Source organism: Dermacentor silvarum, chromosome 1 (genome assembly GCF_013339745.2).
Source record: "Dermacentor silvarum isolate Dsil-2018 chromosome 1, BIME_Dsil_1.4, whole genome shotgun sequence".
NCBI classification, from domain to species: domain Eukaryota; kingdom Metazoa; phylum Arthropoda; class Arachnida; order Ixodida; family Ixodidae; genus Dermacentor; species Dermacentor silvarum.
In genome coordinates this window covers 213,436,817-213,453,680 of record NC_051154.1, presented here as the reverse complement: position 1 = coordinate 213,453,680, position 16,864 = coordinate 213,436,817, and the positions used below count along the sequence as shown (strand labels likewise).

The window sequence follows — 16,864 nt, the reverse complement described above, 5'->3', positions numbered from 1 at the left end:
TACGTAATTTGTTACAATCTTTATAAAGGCTTTGCAAAAGTGCTTCTCACATTAGTGGTGTATTTGAGACCCATGCTTAAAGGGACACTAAAGTCAAATAAAAAGTCAAGCTAAAGTGATAACGCAATGCTCTAGAACGTCTAAGGCGTCAATATAATCGCGAACAGAGCTTTAGTAATCGAGAAATTGAGGTAAATGCAGGACATAATAAGAGACTGCCCAGGGACATTCCGGTGACTTACCTGATGACGAAGGCACTCCTCAAAAAAATTGTCACTAGTACTCAACTACTCATATTAAAAAGATTGTTTCGTTGAATTATAAGACGGAAGAAAATGCTACTTGTCTACTTCTATTAGATTCTTAGAAAAAATACCTTTTTGGCGTTACACTTGATAACAACGCGGGCGATCAAAAGGTTTCGTTTTCGCTCGACTGTGTGCCGTGCGCGCTTTCGAGTTTCAGAAGTTTCGTTATCGCGTAGTGCTGCGCTGGTGTTACTGGCTCGCTAAACTTGCACTTGAATTTGCTAGCAGCTTGAGAGTCGCGACGGCACGTCCAGATGGTGACCAACTTCGTCGCCCGACGTCCGCATTGTTGGAGGCAAGAGCCGGTGTCGAGGCTGCCATCGTAGTACGCAACGACGCCGGCAGCGCGAGCCCTCAGCAGCATGTCATGCTCATTGGAGCTTAAATCGCTAAAATCAAGCCCAGCATCGTGAGCCAATGTGTCGGTGTCAGGGTTGTCAACTAGTTGGTCCATTCCGACGAGCGTCGACGATCACCGTGTTCACAATTGGGCGTGCGCTTTACCTTTCTCTATGGTTGCTAGCCACCATACTTCCGTTTTCGCACTGCTGTCAGCTGTCTGGGCTCTGTTTCTTGCCGTGCGCTGGCGCTTTCCGTAAAAAAAAAAAGCCGTAGCACCGTCTGCGGGCGCCATTTTACTCACCGGTGGCACAACGTCACTATAGGGCAATGACATCACCACTCCTCGCTCGGGCGGGCGATTTGAATTGCGTTAGAGGTACACGGACGCTTCACACGCAGTTTTCTCTTCAATTAAATCTTTTCTGGGCATGAAACAACCGTTTAGAGGTTTCTGGTATGATATTTTAACAGTCCACGTTGAAATAATATTTGCCTTTAGTGTCCCTTTAATACATAAAATTTTTTCGCTTTATATGTACTATTCGATGCAATTTACAGAAAATGTGATATCGTTTTTCATTGGTCGGTAACCGAGTTGTAAACATGATAGCTTAATTTTCTGAGAATTTGCAATTTTCAAATATGTTTACTTTTTATTAATGATGGCCTAAATAAAAAAATTTGCTCCCAACAGTCACTAGATTTTAACTTTTTCTTTTAAATGCAACAAACCTCATGAAATGTGGTGCAGTGGTTGCTGAGTAAAATGATTTCTTCTTTTCCGTGTATTTAGATAGGAGCACCCGAGCTAAAGCTTTCTCTTAGTCCGAAAAATTGGCCGGCTGCTGCATTAACACCTGCTAGATTTGGATGCCCAGCGCACTATGAAACTAACGCTGTTTTGTTGATCTAGATAAATAAATCACTGATAAACCAATTTCAAAAATGCCCATAATGAAAATTTTCTTTCAGTGCACCTGTATGAATAACAGAGAACTCTTTGCACAACAACGAGATTTTGCTCCAATGTTACCTTCTGCAGAAATCAAGAACACCAAGCTCAGAGATACAAATGCTATACTAGGGGTGTGTGAATACTTGCATATCACCGAATCGAACTGAATAGTGAAAGTTCAAATAATTCGATTCATGAATCGAATATCTACTGTTACGCAGTGACCTTATCAGTGTTATGTATGTGCGTGGACTGTTTGACAACTCTTGAGACATATGAATGAAGAAACAGAAGAAGGCGAGCCAGGGACAGCTTGCGCGCTTGGCAGCGTTCAGAAAAGAAGCAAGAGAAAAGGAAGAGAACGGGCAGAGGGGGCTCGTGACTTGAAAGACACAGGACCAGTGCGCTGTTCTGGGAGCTCCTGCCGCGGTACCTGAGGCGGCCCTGAGGACAACGCGCCGGCCTGTCGGTGCAGACGCGGAGTGGCGCCTGGTGTGACGCCGTTTGGAGCAGCTAGCTGTTGCCAGCTCGTAGCCGCCTGTTTGAGCAGCTTCAGGCTGTGTCCGGGGTGAGGCCTCAAGGCCCAACCGCATGCACGCGATATTCAAACGACAGCGACAAGCGATGCGACAGGCACACCCTGTCGCGCTGTCGTGTCGCGGCGTGGAGCAACCACATGACCGCGACATTGCGAAAAAGAGTAGCGACAGATTTACATTGTTGTTCGAATAAATGTTATCGTGCGTGCGTAAAGAAATCTCAATTTGATCAAAAGGTCAACGTTTTATCTAGATCTAGCTAAATATGCTATCATCCCCAGTGGAAATCCGTCCCATGCCGCCAGCGTAAAATGCCGTGGCGCCATCTGTTGAGTAGAACTTAAAACACTTTCTCGGCTCTCGGTGGCGTCTCAGGCCTAACAGCGTCAAAACAAACAACCGATCTCAATAATAACGACAAGAGAGCGCCGATACTTAGTCCTCAGCTAGCGATGAGACGAAGCGATAACTGATTGTACTATTTATTTTTTGCTGTCACAGCAGAGAGCAAGTTGCAAGAGCGAATTCAGATCGAAGCGGGCAGACTGATTGCTGCCACGTTGTTGTGCAATCGCTGTCCCCAGCGGATGTCGTCGAGCTGACTTCCGGGCGACAAGCGATATTTTCTGGCTGGCCAGAAACCGGCGACACGACCAGCGACAGCGACGGATCGCCCTCCGCGACGGCAAAACCTGTCGCTCGTCGCCGTCACTTGTCGCTGTCGCTCGAAAATCGCGTACATGCGGTTGGGCCTTCACCGAGGCCTAACCAAGGCCTTTGCTCGAGGCCTAACCGAGGCCTTTGCTTTGAGGCCGCCTCTTGCTCGAGGTGGCACGTGAAGTTGTGGCGGTGGAAGCCACCCGCCCGACACCCGTTCGAGTGCTCTGGCCACAGTGCAGCCGTGGGCCGTCGCCTGCCTCATCTGATGACCAGTGCCCTCATCCTGCCTTGGCTCGCCTCCCACGAGGGTCATCGTGCCTTGGTTCGGCTCCTAAGGAAATCGTGGCGACTGCTCAGACGACCTACCACCGATCGACGACACCATCAGGACTGAACCCGTGAGACGTACTTGTTCTTTGAACGCTGCGCATAGGACTTTGTGTAGACGTGTTTGTTTTAGGGACCTTTGCTCTGTGTTTAGTGCTTGTCTTGTTTCAGTCCTATCATGTTGGATAAATGTTCGTTTACATCCGTTCATGCGTCTCCGATGTTCATTACCACCTGACTGCACACAGACATACGTGCCGAACTATTCCATCACAATTTCTGGCGTCCACGACAAGGACAAAGCTCTATCGTTACATCTTAGAGCTGCACGTAGTTTGTGTGCGGTAGATGATAATGGACGAAAAGAGAATGCTAGTTGAGTTAGGTAAGGAGATGGGACTGAGTGGAGAGGCTTTGAAGGCATGGGTGAGCTCAGAGCAGAAGGACATGAGAGATCAGCGAGCAAAGGAACGAGAAGAAACAAAGTGGCACAGGAAGAGCATGTGCGAGAGTTAGCCCGCCTGGAGGCTGAACGAGCGCTCCTCGAGGACAGATGGTGGATAATAGAGGCAGAGCATTCACAGGCGAGTGTCGTAAGCAGTGAGACTGGTGGTGGCCATGGTTTTCACAGTCCTCATAAGATGATTCCGGCCTATAACAAGGGTAGCGATGAACTAGACGCATACATACAAAGGTTTGAGAGAGTGGCTGCTAGTCAAGGTTGGCCACGAGAGAAGTGGGCCTTGTCGTTAAGTCTGTGTCTGACCGGTGAAACGTTAACGGCAGTAGGTCGGATGTCTACGGAAGATTCCACGGATTATGTAAAGTTGAAACAGACTCTTCTGCTGCGGTTACGCTATACGAAAGTAGGTTATCGCGTGAAGTTTCGGGACGCAAAACCTGAAAATGCTGAGACGGCAAGACAGTTTGCAGGACGTCTTCTCGGCTACTTTGCCCACTGGCAAGAGTTAGCCAAGACACTGAAGACATATGAAGCGCTGAGATATGGCATCATGTTGGAACAGTCTTTACGACGCTGCGAAGCAAAGTTGGCTCGCGGCATCCTCTTCCGGCACTACCAGAATGCAGAACGATGGAACTTGGAGCAACTTGTGGTTCCGAAAAAGCTCCGGGGCACAGTACTGAAGATAGCTCATGAGGGGTTACTTGCGGGGCATCAGGGACAAAAGAGGACTGTAGACCGTGTCCTTGAGGAATTTTATTGGCCGGGAGTACAGGCGGATGTTACATGTTTCGTCAGATCGTGTGACATATGCCAAAGAACTGTGCCAAAGCACCTTGTAGGTCGTATACTGTTAGGGAATATTCCCATCATCGGGACACCATTCCACCGCGTCGCAGTCGACATTATCGGTCCTCTGTCGCCAACGTCCGATAAAGGGAATAAATATGTGCTGACCATGATCGACTTAGCTACACGCTACCCCGATGCGGTAGCATTACCAAGTATTGAGACAAAGGGGGTAGCAGAAGGCCTACTAGAAATGTTCTCCCGTGTTTGTGTTCCACGTGAGATAGTGAGTGTCCGTGGCAAGTCTTTCACGTCCAGCCTAATGCAGGAACTGGGACGACTACTGTCATTTAGACAACTGCCCACAACGCAGTACCATCCCATGGCAAATGATCTTGCGGAAAAGTTTAATGGAACGCTTAAGCAAATTATCCGACGCATGTGTCAAGAATGCCCTAAAACATAGGATAGATACTTGGTCCCATTGCTTTTCGCCTACCAAGCGGTCCCACAGGCAAGCCTGGGGTTTTCACCATTTGACCTCCTGTATGGAAGATTTGTGCGGGGACCGATGTCCATCCTTAAGAAATTGTGGACAGGCAATAATTTCGACGCCGAGACCAAGACGACGTACGGATATGTCGTAGAGCTCCAGGGAAGATTACAGGACACCTGCAAGATGGCTCATGAAGAGCTCCAGAAAGCAAAAGCTTCCCAAAAGAAGTACTATGATAGAAAGTCAAGAGTCGGACAGCTTTTTGCAGGTGATGAAGTGTTACTGCTCCTTCCATCAGAGAAGAACAAGCTAATCTTGACATGTAAGGGTCCCTTCATGGTGGTCGAAAAACGGAACAATTATGACTACCTTATCGACCTCGGTTCGCGAGTGAGTTTATTCCACATCAACCTCCTTAAAAGATATGAGGAAAGGGAAACAGAACCACACAACCAGCAGTACGGCGCAGTTGCCGTCGAGTCGGGTATTTCAGAAGAACAAGAAATACCTTCTGTGGCTCTACACCAGAAAGAGACCCATAAAAATGTTGCCGTAGTGAAGGATTTGAGCTTTCAGCAGATAGACCAGATTAATAAGCTTTTGGAAGAGTATCAAAGCTCCTTACTGAATGTGATTTTGCGGTGGACTATATCAAAGAGGCAGACAACATAGGTGCTGACTATCTTAGCCATGTGTGACATCCTCACAGGTGTTCTGCTCAACTAATATGTCCTTTTTCTTACGGCAAGTTCCTCTCGCACAGATGTGTACAGTAGCATGCAAATCGTGTTTGTGTATGTTGTCCAATTGTGTGCACTGTGGACAAGTTGTTCCCTAAACAACTTTCTTAAGTGGGGGGATAATTGTAGTGCAGTGACCTTATCAGTGTTGTGTATGTGCGTGGACTGTTTGACAACTCTTGAGACATGTGAATGAAGAATAAAGATACAGAAGAAGGCGAGCCAGGGACAGTTTGTGCGCTTGGAAGCGTTCAGAAAAGAAGCAAGAGAAAAGAAAGAAGACAGGCGAGTGCCGAACGGGCAGAGGGGGCTCGTGACTTGAAAGACGCAGGACCAGTGCGCTGTTCCAGGAGCTCCTGCCACGGTACCTGAGGCGGCCCTGAGGACAACGCGCCTGCCTGTCGGAGCAGACGCGGAGTGGTGCCTGGTGTGACGCCGTTTGAAGCAGCTGGCTGTTGCCTGCTCGTAGCCGCCTGTTGGAGCAGATTCAGGCTGTGTGCGGGGCGAGGCCTCACCGAGGCCTAACCAAGGTATTTGCTCGAGGCCTAACAGAGGCCTTTGCTTTGAGGCCGCCTCTTGCTCGAGGTGGCACGTGAAGATGTGGCAGTGGAAGCCACCCGCCTGACACCCATTCGAGTGCTCTGGCCACAGTAATGCAGCCGTGGGCCATCGCCTACCTCAAATGATGACCAGTGCCGTCATCCTGCCTTGGCTCGCCTCCCACGAGGGTCATCGTGCCTTGGTTCGTCTCCAACGGAAATCGTCGCGACTGCTCAGACGACCTACCGCCGATCAACGACATCATCAGGACTGAACTCGTGAGATGTACTTGTTCTTTCCTTGAACGCTGCGCATAGGACTTCATGTAGACATGTTTGTTTTAGGGACCTTTGCTCTGTGTTTAGTGCTTGTCTTGTTTCAGTCCTATCATGTTAGATAGATGTTCGTTTACATCCGTTCGTGCGTCTCTGATGTTCATTACCGCCTGATTGCACACAGACATACGTGCCAAACTATTCCATCACATCTACTATTAGATTTTTCGAATACTTGGTGTCAAGAACCGTACAGTGCCGCATATGTCGTGTGCGCCGCGGAGCCCTTCGTGCGCAATGCCGCGCAAGCAAGCCTTACTTCTTGGTTGCGTGAGAGCATGTGCACTTTGCGGTGCCTTTGCATTGTTTTCGATGCAAAAGCAGCCCCGAGTGCGCCACTGACGGGCCGCCTCGCCCCGGATGAAATGGTCACGGACTTCGGCTCTGCGAGCGCTTATGTCCTACTGCACAATACTTCTTTCTCCGTGCCTACTGCATACGCTCCCCGATGTTGCGCAGCCCCTGAACGCTGCCCGGGGCCACCTCTGCCGGTACGAGGTTCGCCCCATGACTGATGGAAACGCTAACACAATGCGGACAGAGGCAACGGCAACAAAAAATTTCAGAAAGTGTGAAAGCATAGGCGAAGATCGAGCCGATTGCCAAAAAGTATGCAGATCGTGTTGGATACGTATGCAGAGATGAATGTAACGCCGCTTCAACAGCCGTCAATCTAACCCGTATGCGTGACCTTAGGAGCGCGAACTTGCCGTGACTCTCCCGACTTCAGAATCTTAAACAGGTGGCAAATTATGCCGAACCTAATAAAACGGCGCCTGCTCTTAAGGCAGTCGACCAGCACAGTGCAAACGATGGCTACACGCAGAGCGATTATCAAGTCACATGAAATGCGATCTGTGCTTTCGTCTGCCTTGCAAATTGTCCTTACGATAACCCACCTGCCGTAAGAATGGGAAAGCCCAGCCATAACGTATTATGGAGAAAAACTTGAAAGTAAAACTTTCTATGCAATAAAAGATATTGCTGTAAAACACTGGGCCACTATTAAACTGAGAACCTCATTGGTATTCAATACAGCATAATGTCACTAATTGTTTAGCTTCAGGGGGGAAAAGCAGTCAATTTTATTTAACAGGCATTCTATTGATAAAAAAACATTTTTTTTTCCCAGACCTTCATATATTAGCACTGAGCTGTAATCAGTGCTGGCATACCTATTTTGGAGTTCCCTTTAAAAAGAGTAGACCATAGCGTATATCTTGATTTCTATGTAGCCAAGTTACTGATAGCTTGCTACATTAACGCTAGAAGACTCCCAAGCATGTGGAGCACTGTGTTTTCTTGCCCAAAGTTTGTAAGCATTCAATTTTGTGAAACATTTCTGGGTATTCGATATTTGATTTGATGATCGGCCTTTTGTTCTTGATACCATTCAACATTGAATTCGAAATCCACTATTTGGTATACGCACACCCCCAACGAACACTGCTGCAAAGTGATCCCATCACACCCATTTTTCCTCCAAGGCAGCAAAACTCCCGAGTCTACATCCACGAGTTTTCATCGATGCACGCATGTACATTAAACAAAAATGCAAAAACCAACGCATCAGCATGATTTGTGTTAGAACTCCATAACTCTGTGTCACCAGTGTTGTTCCAGAAGCTGCTTTTTCATGTTAATGCAGCGAATGAGAAGGACAAAATAAACTGATGCAGAACAGTGGCATCAAGAAGGAAAACTAACCAGAAACACTCTGTCCAAAGCAGAGCATTTGTTGAGAAGCCACAGATCATGCTTAGCCTGATGATGTACAGTACAGTTGGCCACAAAAGTTCACAGGTCACGGGACTTGCAACAAACCTGAATTCCCATGAAGCCTGGGCACATAGCCTCGAATTTTAAGTTACAATCTGCAGTAGCTTTTGCAGTGATCCATTCAATTGGAAGCAGCATGTCCTAATGAGAGCAGAAATCCACACTTGTCGAAAACCTGTGTCTCAAACTTTTTAACGTGATAGTGTTAAGGGCCCTATGTTGCAGAAAACCCAGTGTCGGCGTCGGTCTCAACGTCCACGCCTACGGCCAAGAAAGTCATCCTGAACTACCCCGACCACGCAGGCCCTCCGCGTGGTGCAAAGGTGCTGGTGAACTAATTGAATTTCTCAAAGTAAAACATGTCAGAAAAATCATAAAGTACTAGTTAACCACAACCTACAGGTATGATAGCGTCCGATTGTAATTTGAATATACAAGAAAACATAATTCTGTTATGTGGAAACTCAAACACCAAACCCATTTCCCGGCATTTCTACCATTCATACAGAGGCCTGCCCCGGTCGGTGTTCCTTGCAAAAACACCATCCAGATGGCGCGCGCCGAGGCAAAGGTGTAGAAAAATGGATGTTGCAGTTGCCGGGAAGCCTGACAAACAGTCAGGGATCTTTGAATACTATTGCGTTCCACTGTTAAAGGTGAAGCTTAAGCATCCTTCAAATTTTTGTGGCCGACTGTACATACTATATCAAAAAGCACCATTAATCATTTCCCAATGTAAGCAATGTATAGTGCACAGTGATCAAGAGTGGCAGGCATGTAAGAACAGTTGTAAGTGCATGCTCTTAGTAACGTCCTGACAGTAGGCAATGATGCAGTCCTGAATTGTGCAGATGACGGCACATTACTTCACTTGTCCACTCTATTTGGGCATGCTGCACTCGCATGTGAACATGTGTGGTACAGTACTGTACACAGTGCTGTTGATATCATAGAAAGTGCAGCCAGATGAAGGAGGAAACCTTCCTTCAATGACACCCAATGTTTCTTGTTCACACTAACTGAAGCATCATGATTCACACAGAAGTTGGATGAACTGTGGGTCAAACTCTCCCATGCTTATGTCACAGTTCCTCATGTCATAAATGCAATGCTTTGCGTCCATACTGCACAAGCCAGCCCACCATATATATCATGATCGTTTCTACAAGTGTGCATATATTAAAATTAAATTATGGGGTTTTAGGTTCCAGAACCATGATCTGATTATGAGGCACACTGTAGTGGGGGGACTCCAGAATAATTTGGACCAGCTGGGGTTTTTTAACGTGCACCTAAGTACACGGGTGTTTTTGCATTTCGCCCCCATTGGAATGCAGCCGCCGTGGCCGGGATTCGATCCCGCGACCTCGTGCTTAGGAGCCCAACACCATAGCCAATAAGCAACCGCAGCAGGTAAGCATGCATCTATGCTTAACACTAGAGGTATAGTGGTAATCGTCAAACTTATAGGTCTATGTCAGATGCCTCAACTCAGAAGCTCGATAAAACATGAACATGGATAGCTCCTCAATAATAATCCTGCCATGTGTCACTGTTGCCTTAGCCATCACAGAGAATAATTATGTGAGGAGCGCTTTTGAGGCTGAGGCTGTATATATTCCCACTATGAACACCACTTTGCGACGAGAGAGCACAACAAAACATGACATTCACTAGGCTAGGTGGGAACAGAGAGCATGTATTTGTAAGGAGCATGGCAGAAAGTGTGCACAGTTTTTTTTTTTTTACCTGCTGGAGGAGTGCACCATCTGGCCACATGCACATAATACCTATGCAGTCTCATGCAACACATCATGCCAGTCACCAGTAAAACATGACAAAAAAATACTCGTTTGGTGAAAAATACTAAAATTCTTTTATAATAATAATAATAATAATAATAATAATAATAATAATAATAATAATAATAATAATAATAATAATAATAATATTTATTGCATTCATTTACATCCTAGTTACAGATCCAGCCCGCATAAGCAACATTGCTTGTGTGCAGGCTGGGCAGTCGGCAGGTAGTACTAATACGTGTATACTAAACGGATTACAAAGCACAAAAAATAATGTTGAAAAAGATAGGGGGAAAACGCTGACCTTTGAAAACTGCTCTGTAAAGACACTGAAAAGACACTGCTTTATATTCGCATCAAGAATGATCAGTGCCACAGAAAAATTAATATATTTGTGAAGTTTATTCCCAAATTACGTATTCATGTAACAGATGAAAAAAATTACAGCTGCTGTGATACATTGCATCTATGACTGGGTGGCTCTGCTCTATGCAGCCCTGAATAATCAAGTGTGTCCGAATAATCGAGCGGGTCCAAAAAATTAGGCTCTGAAAAATCAGTTGGCAACTATCTGTATTCTTTTGAAATCAGTTTTGCTATAAACTGGACAGCAATAAAAAATCGTAAAATTACTGGTGTCAATATGACAGTCGTAAACAAGGTAAAAAAAAATCTGGCATTTAACGATAATATCACAAATGTTGGTAGGCATGCATAAAACTAACAGCAATATGACATGGAAGCAAGGAAGTTGGGCAAGCACAATGAACTCAAGTGTGGATCAGGGACCTAAGACAGTACAAGACATGTCAAAACAAGGCATTGTGTCGACTACATTTTTTCTCACCGTTTGTTCATTTTCATGCTGTTGTTATTATCTACCCCCTAACCATGCACATCTACCTCAACTTCTCACCTGCCCAAAGAAAAAGAAACAGAAGGCTGGAACTGTCAACCTACCTGGAGAAGTGTGCTGAGAGTGTAGATGCAGTTCTGATGAACGAGCTGCAGCCCTTTCAGCAAGTTATGAGGACCATAAGCCCAACCGACCTGCACACACATTGCAGGTGCTGCAATCTCATAACATAAACTTAAAGCATACACAAATCTAGGCCGCGATTTTGTAGCGATGCCTCATGACTTATTTTGGAATAGTCTTATCATCCACCGCTCACGGCCGGCTGATCCCGTTGATAACGTGAGCAGACCGTCGCTCTGACCACTGACAAAGCGCGATAAGCGCGAAAAGGCATTATTACTTTAAAGGCATCGCTACAAAATACCGGCCCTATTTCATACTTAGCAGGTAACTCTCTAGAAGCTGCGAAACTACCTAAGTACAGTGGAATCGATGATACGAACCTCACGGGGTCACGAAAAATATTCGTATTAGCCGAAATTCGTATCATCGAAACACAATTAAAACTACCTAAATTATGGGGGGACGCGGGGATCAGATGACGAAAATAGCAAGAAAAATCGATTATTGAACACCACGCGTTTCGATATCTGCAACACCTAATCTACGCTGTACCAAAATGGTTTGGCTGAAAACGCACTAAAAGTGGCCGAAAAAGATTAATTCGTCAGTGCGCAGGGCGAGAAAACAGCTTTAAATTGCGCGAAATCACCGCAGTTCACGGAGACATATCTCGTATTTCCCGCCACCGAGCGCTGCCATCTCGGTATTGTTCGAAAGCTCAAAGTTTCGCTGTTCCACTTCTCAATCCCGTTGCCATCTTGTAATAAACGCACAAACACAAAAGAAGCGCGGGTCTGCGATAGGTAGTCACACAGGCCCTCCGATGAAAGCGGGCCCCCGATTGGCTGCCGTGCTGAAAGGCGTCTCTCCATTGGTTGCTGCTGTGGCAGGGGCAAGATGGCAACTGCAGTTATCTGCTTCGTAAACCACACCGGCGTCTTCACTTGACACGTAGAATTCGGATTACTAAGAGCTCCCAGGATAGTGATGGAGCGTCGCTCGTTGGAGAAGAAATTTTGGACGAAGCACGCCTTCGGAATACGGAAGCGCAAGCCTCCTACGGCAAGAAAAATACGGCTATTAGTGGGAGAAGCGGAGGAGTACCTGACTGAACGTGCCACGCTACCTTGCATCGTGGATTACGTGCTGCGCTATCTTGCACCGTGTGACTCCAGCAGCGAAACCAACAATCGCCCTGTGCCATCAGCACCGATAACGCAGTCAACAGAAGACGCGCCAACGGAGGCTCCCGCGCCTCGGCGCACGGCCGCAGCGACTCAGCCGAGATCGTATCTCGGTAGACATAGCTCGCTGCGACTAGGCAAAATGGCGCAAACACAAAGAACGTGGCCCGAAACACAGCAGCCACTCCGTCCGATGGGCCGCCGAAAAGGAGGAAAAGCACAAAAGCAACAAAAGCGCCACCGCTTCAAACTCTTCGCGCCCAGTCGCGGCATCCGCGCTGTCTGGCGCCGCGTCCACGCGTCCACACCAAAAGAGAAAGGGAGAAAGTGCGTGACTGCGCGCTGTTCTCTTTCGCGGCCGTCGGTGGGGCGACGTTTGTTCGTATCAACCGATGCAGGTCAAAAATCGATTCGAAAAAACCGTTCTCTAGCACGTTGCAAACCGCGTAAAAATTTGTATCTGGAAATTCGTATTAGCCATGACCGTAACATCGAGATTCCACTGTATACAGTCCACGCTCGTTACAACAGATCCGCATACAACAGACTTTCAGATAAACATAATTCAATCTTAGTTTGCTCTACCTATTTTAGTAATGTAATGAAATTCGCTTTTAACGGACCGCGTTACAACGGACTATCGGCTACAGCGGACGAAATTAGCGCCAATTTTTTTTTCAAAATCGGGCGTATAAAGCGTAGTTTTGCCGTGTTGACACAGGCTGACAACAGACTTGCGAGGGTCAGCCGACAATTGTGACTAATGGTGTTTTTCACTGGTCGATCTGGAGTGGCCGCCGAAATCCTGGAAAGAGTGCTCGCATTTCACCAATCCTAATCTGCCAGCGGAGAGCGAAAATGGTCCGTGCTGGACCATACCGAAAGTCTGTGCGCATATGTCACAGAAATCGACTTCCGCTCTGTGTGTTTCCATGGCCACCAAAATCGCTGTCCCCCAGCGAATGCAAGTGACGTATGCTGTTCGTCCCATTTCCGCCCGAATCTACGCCTCGGCAGCGGAGCAAGTGAGAGCGATCTGGTGCAGAGCGAGTTGATCCGAAATGACCAGCGGAAAGCGCGAACCCGCTCCAGCTTGACCAGCGAAATTTGGATTCGCCACCATGGAGCAAAAAATCCTGCCCCAGATCGACCAGTGAAAAATGCACACGCGAGGAAGACGCGGTGGAAGCGTGCCGTCTCTTTCGCGCGCGAAGCACAGGGGTGGGGAGGGGAGGGAGAGGGAGGGGAGGGAGGCGGCGTTCACCTCCGGCGGCGGCTGTGCGCGGGCGCCATATCTTGAAAGCGATCTATCTTGAAAGGACAAAGTGCGCTCAGCACGGTATGCACTGTGCTTTCAACGTTTTAGTTTGCTCGCTGCTGCTGCTGTACCTTCCCGACTGCAGCGTTTGCACAGCGACTTTTCACGGTCATCAAGCGAGATGTGATCATGTTTACCTGTGCACGCACGACAACGTGCTTGTTAATTTAGTTAGCAAGCGAATGTTTACAACTTTATACAGCCGATAAAACTAATATTCTTACTTCCTATAGCTGTCTACTTATTTGCTGTTGCAATTTCGCCCGAAACGCGAAGCATCGATTGCGATAGCAGATTAGCAGACAGCTATACGAAGTCAGAATAGTAGTTTTATTGGCCGTATAAAGTTGTAAACATTCGCTTACTAACTAAATTAACAAGCACGGTGTCATGCTTCGCCTTTCGGGCGAAACTGCAACTTTTTTTTTTTACTTTGGATGCATGTCACTCACTCACTGCAATAACGTTGTTAGACATCGCGACCAAAGTTTCGGAAGTGAGGCGTTTCGGATATTACGGACTTCAGATAAAACCGTCATTTTTTTCTCGGGTTATGAGGGTCTGTTGTAACGAGAGTAGACTGTAGTTCGATTATAGAAGTTCTCACTCTGCACATCTCGCAGTGAAGTTTTTGATCTGCAATACTTTATATAGAATAGCTACTTCATATATTACAAGCACAACTTATGGATGTCAGCTTACATCATATCATATATTTGTGCAGCTTTGTGCTTCGAGTTCACTACATACTATGTTTTGGTCATGAGTGCAAGTGGTGCGCTGTGGCCGCTGGGCGCAGAAACAAAACTAAACTCAACGAATGGTAAACCTGCAGGTTCAAATCTGCAGCACCATCCATGTAACAATTATGTCCTATTTTGCAACAATGAATTGACTGATAAATCGTTACATGGAAAAGAAGTGACTCGAAGGCCTATATAGAGGAGTGGGGCAAATATTAGGTAAATAGGAAGATTACAAACGACGGTGAATCTCCACCTAGCATGTGAAGTCCCAGAGAACAGCAGTGTCTTGCGGGCTCAACTGTCTTTGTTGGGTGTGGTCCAGTGTCACAAAACTGGCGGTATCCCTGAATTTTTCTTGCCTACATGAATAACAATGCGTCCTGATAGATTCTATTTGTTTTACATGGTTTAGTTGTATACGAGCCAGAGTGCACACGTCTCTTGTTTTGGTTCTACTATTTTGTTTTCTTGGGTGCAAGGTCACCCAAAGCACAGTCAAAGTGTGAGCCTACGTGCCGGTTGTTTTGCTTGTGTTATTTTTCTTCTGTTCAATGTCAAACCTGAGGCAGTGGTCGTGAGTGTCCCCATGTGCCCTCTGAAGTTGTTAACCGGTTGGCACACGATACCTTAAAACGGGGACCAGCAGGCCTACCTATTCAGTCTGCTTTGGGGGAAACGCTGCCAAGCAACTCTCGGGAACCCAAGCTGTCGACACCACATTCTCCCGATGAGACTGCAACCCCAAAAGTACCGTAGTTTTCCAGGGCCACTTTTTATGTGTTGTTTTGAATGGACTGTCTCTGCTCACTCATTCACCATATGCACGTTTTGTTCTGAACTCTCTTTCGCTAACTGTAAACAATAACACTATAAATTCCTGCTTCTCAATCCCAATTGTCCAATTGTATGATACATTAATTAACGTAGCCTTTCTATGTCTTATGGATTGTAAAAACTGCTTTTACTGACTGATAAACTCATCTTGTTTCTGTTATCACTCCGACCCATTCACAGTGTTTGCTACCAGCTATGCTGCGACATCAAACGCCCACCCCCTCTGCCATTTCTCAGTGCCAACCTTGTGCCCATACCGAGCTTGTGACATCCAGTGTTTAAAGGTACTAATGTGCAGCTTGAGGTACCTCTGCCTGATGTTTTTCGAGCACAGCTCTTAGGTGGCCACTCCTGCTGCAGGCGTCGGCGCAAGTGAGCAAACAAACACAGCGAAGGATGAAAGAGCGAACGCGGAGCGCAGCGGCGGATGAAAGACGAGAGGAGGAAAGCAGAGGAGGAGGGTGCAGCGGAACCATGATGCAGAAAGCGGAGGAGGAGGGTGTGGGCGAAAGCATGAGAAGAAAAACGTAATGGCTACGAGATGGAGCCAGAGTAGCACGCATCGTCTGGGAGGTCTGTCAGCAGTGGCTGCTGTGAATCGCGCCCACGCATCACCCACGTGTTGCCTCTTGCTATCTCCAGATTAGCGAAGCAGTTGCACAACACTTCGCTCCTTTTGCAACATGCCACACGAGACTGATTGTCCGCGCCAGCCAATATATCGCGAAATGAAAACGCGTATAAAGCTGCGCTCAAATTTCGCATTAGGGAGTGTCGTAATGGTCATTGTATTGTAACAGAGACATTCCCACAACATATGTTTATGCATCGGTTGAGTGCCTGTGTGACATGTCAAGCAGGTGACCGCTGTTATAGGCACAACAGCGTCATAGTTCGGCGAGTCCTCAGCTTCGTAAGCGTTCATGCTAGTGTTGTCCAGTTCCTTACTATTATAGACCAAGGTGTTATCGCATGGGCCATTCTTGCAATTACGCCACTTGGCCAACACATTCTCTGCAACAGCAAGTCAGCGCACGTCTTTTGAACTAGCACTTGGCTGCTGTGTGGTAGGTTTGGCGGTGGCTGGTGGTCATATATACATATCAACTTGCGCTGCCAGAGCAAATGTTGGCTCCCCTTCTGTTTGGCCACGCTGATGCATTCGGCTGGGTCTGGGTCATGCGGTACAGGTAAGATATGGAGAGCCGAGACCGAGCAATTCATGGCGTAGTTCTCACCCTCACCCGTGCGATCAATATTATTGGAAACATATTTTTTTAAAATAGGACTTCACCGATACGATTATGCTTTCTTTACTATTTGTTCTTTCAGTTCGGTGGACACTAGATGGTCGAGTAGCTGTCGGCAGTCTGTTTGCTAATTAACTATGATCGGTTAATTACCTGTTTTATTACTGTTTTTAACACCAATGTTCTAATGGCAGTATTGGAGGAGGACACCGTATGTTTTAAAAACGTCATCTGTTGTTGAGATATTACTTGACGAAAATTTGCCTTTTGTCACTCTGACACCGAAACTGGGCACGCAGCACAGTGGTGGAAGCACCGCCCACATTATTCTCCGTGCTCTCATGACAAAGAGCAGCTTGCTGCAATGACCTGCTGAGGCATCCAATCTGTCGTTGCGCATTTGTACCACAAGCATTGGTAGGTTGATGAGACACGATTTTCGCGGGATACGATGATAAGAGGCGAAGCA

General features: G+C 46.9%; 1 protein-coding gene across 3 annotated transcripts in view; it reads right to left on the bottom strand.

The window, feature by feature from the left end:
- Positions 1-16,864, bottom strand: part of LOC119436747 (kynurenine aminotransferase-like) — a 131,815-nt gene that overhangs the window by 29,417 nt on the left and 85,534 nt on the right. For all 3 annotated transcript variants that reach the window (XM_037703731.2, XM_037703735.2, XM_049659949.1), the window contains one exon: positions 11,042-11,131. In XM_037703731.2, the coding sequence (XP_037559659.1) occupies positions 11,042-11,131 (90 nt within the window). The remainder of the gene's footprint in view (positions 1-11,041; positions 11,132-16,864) is intronic.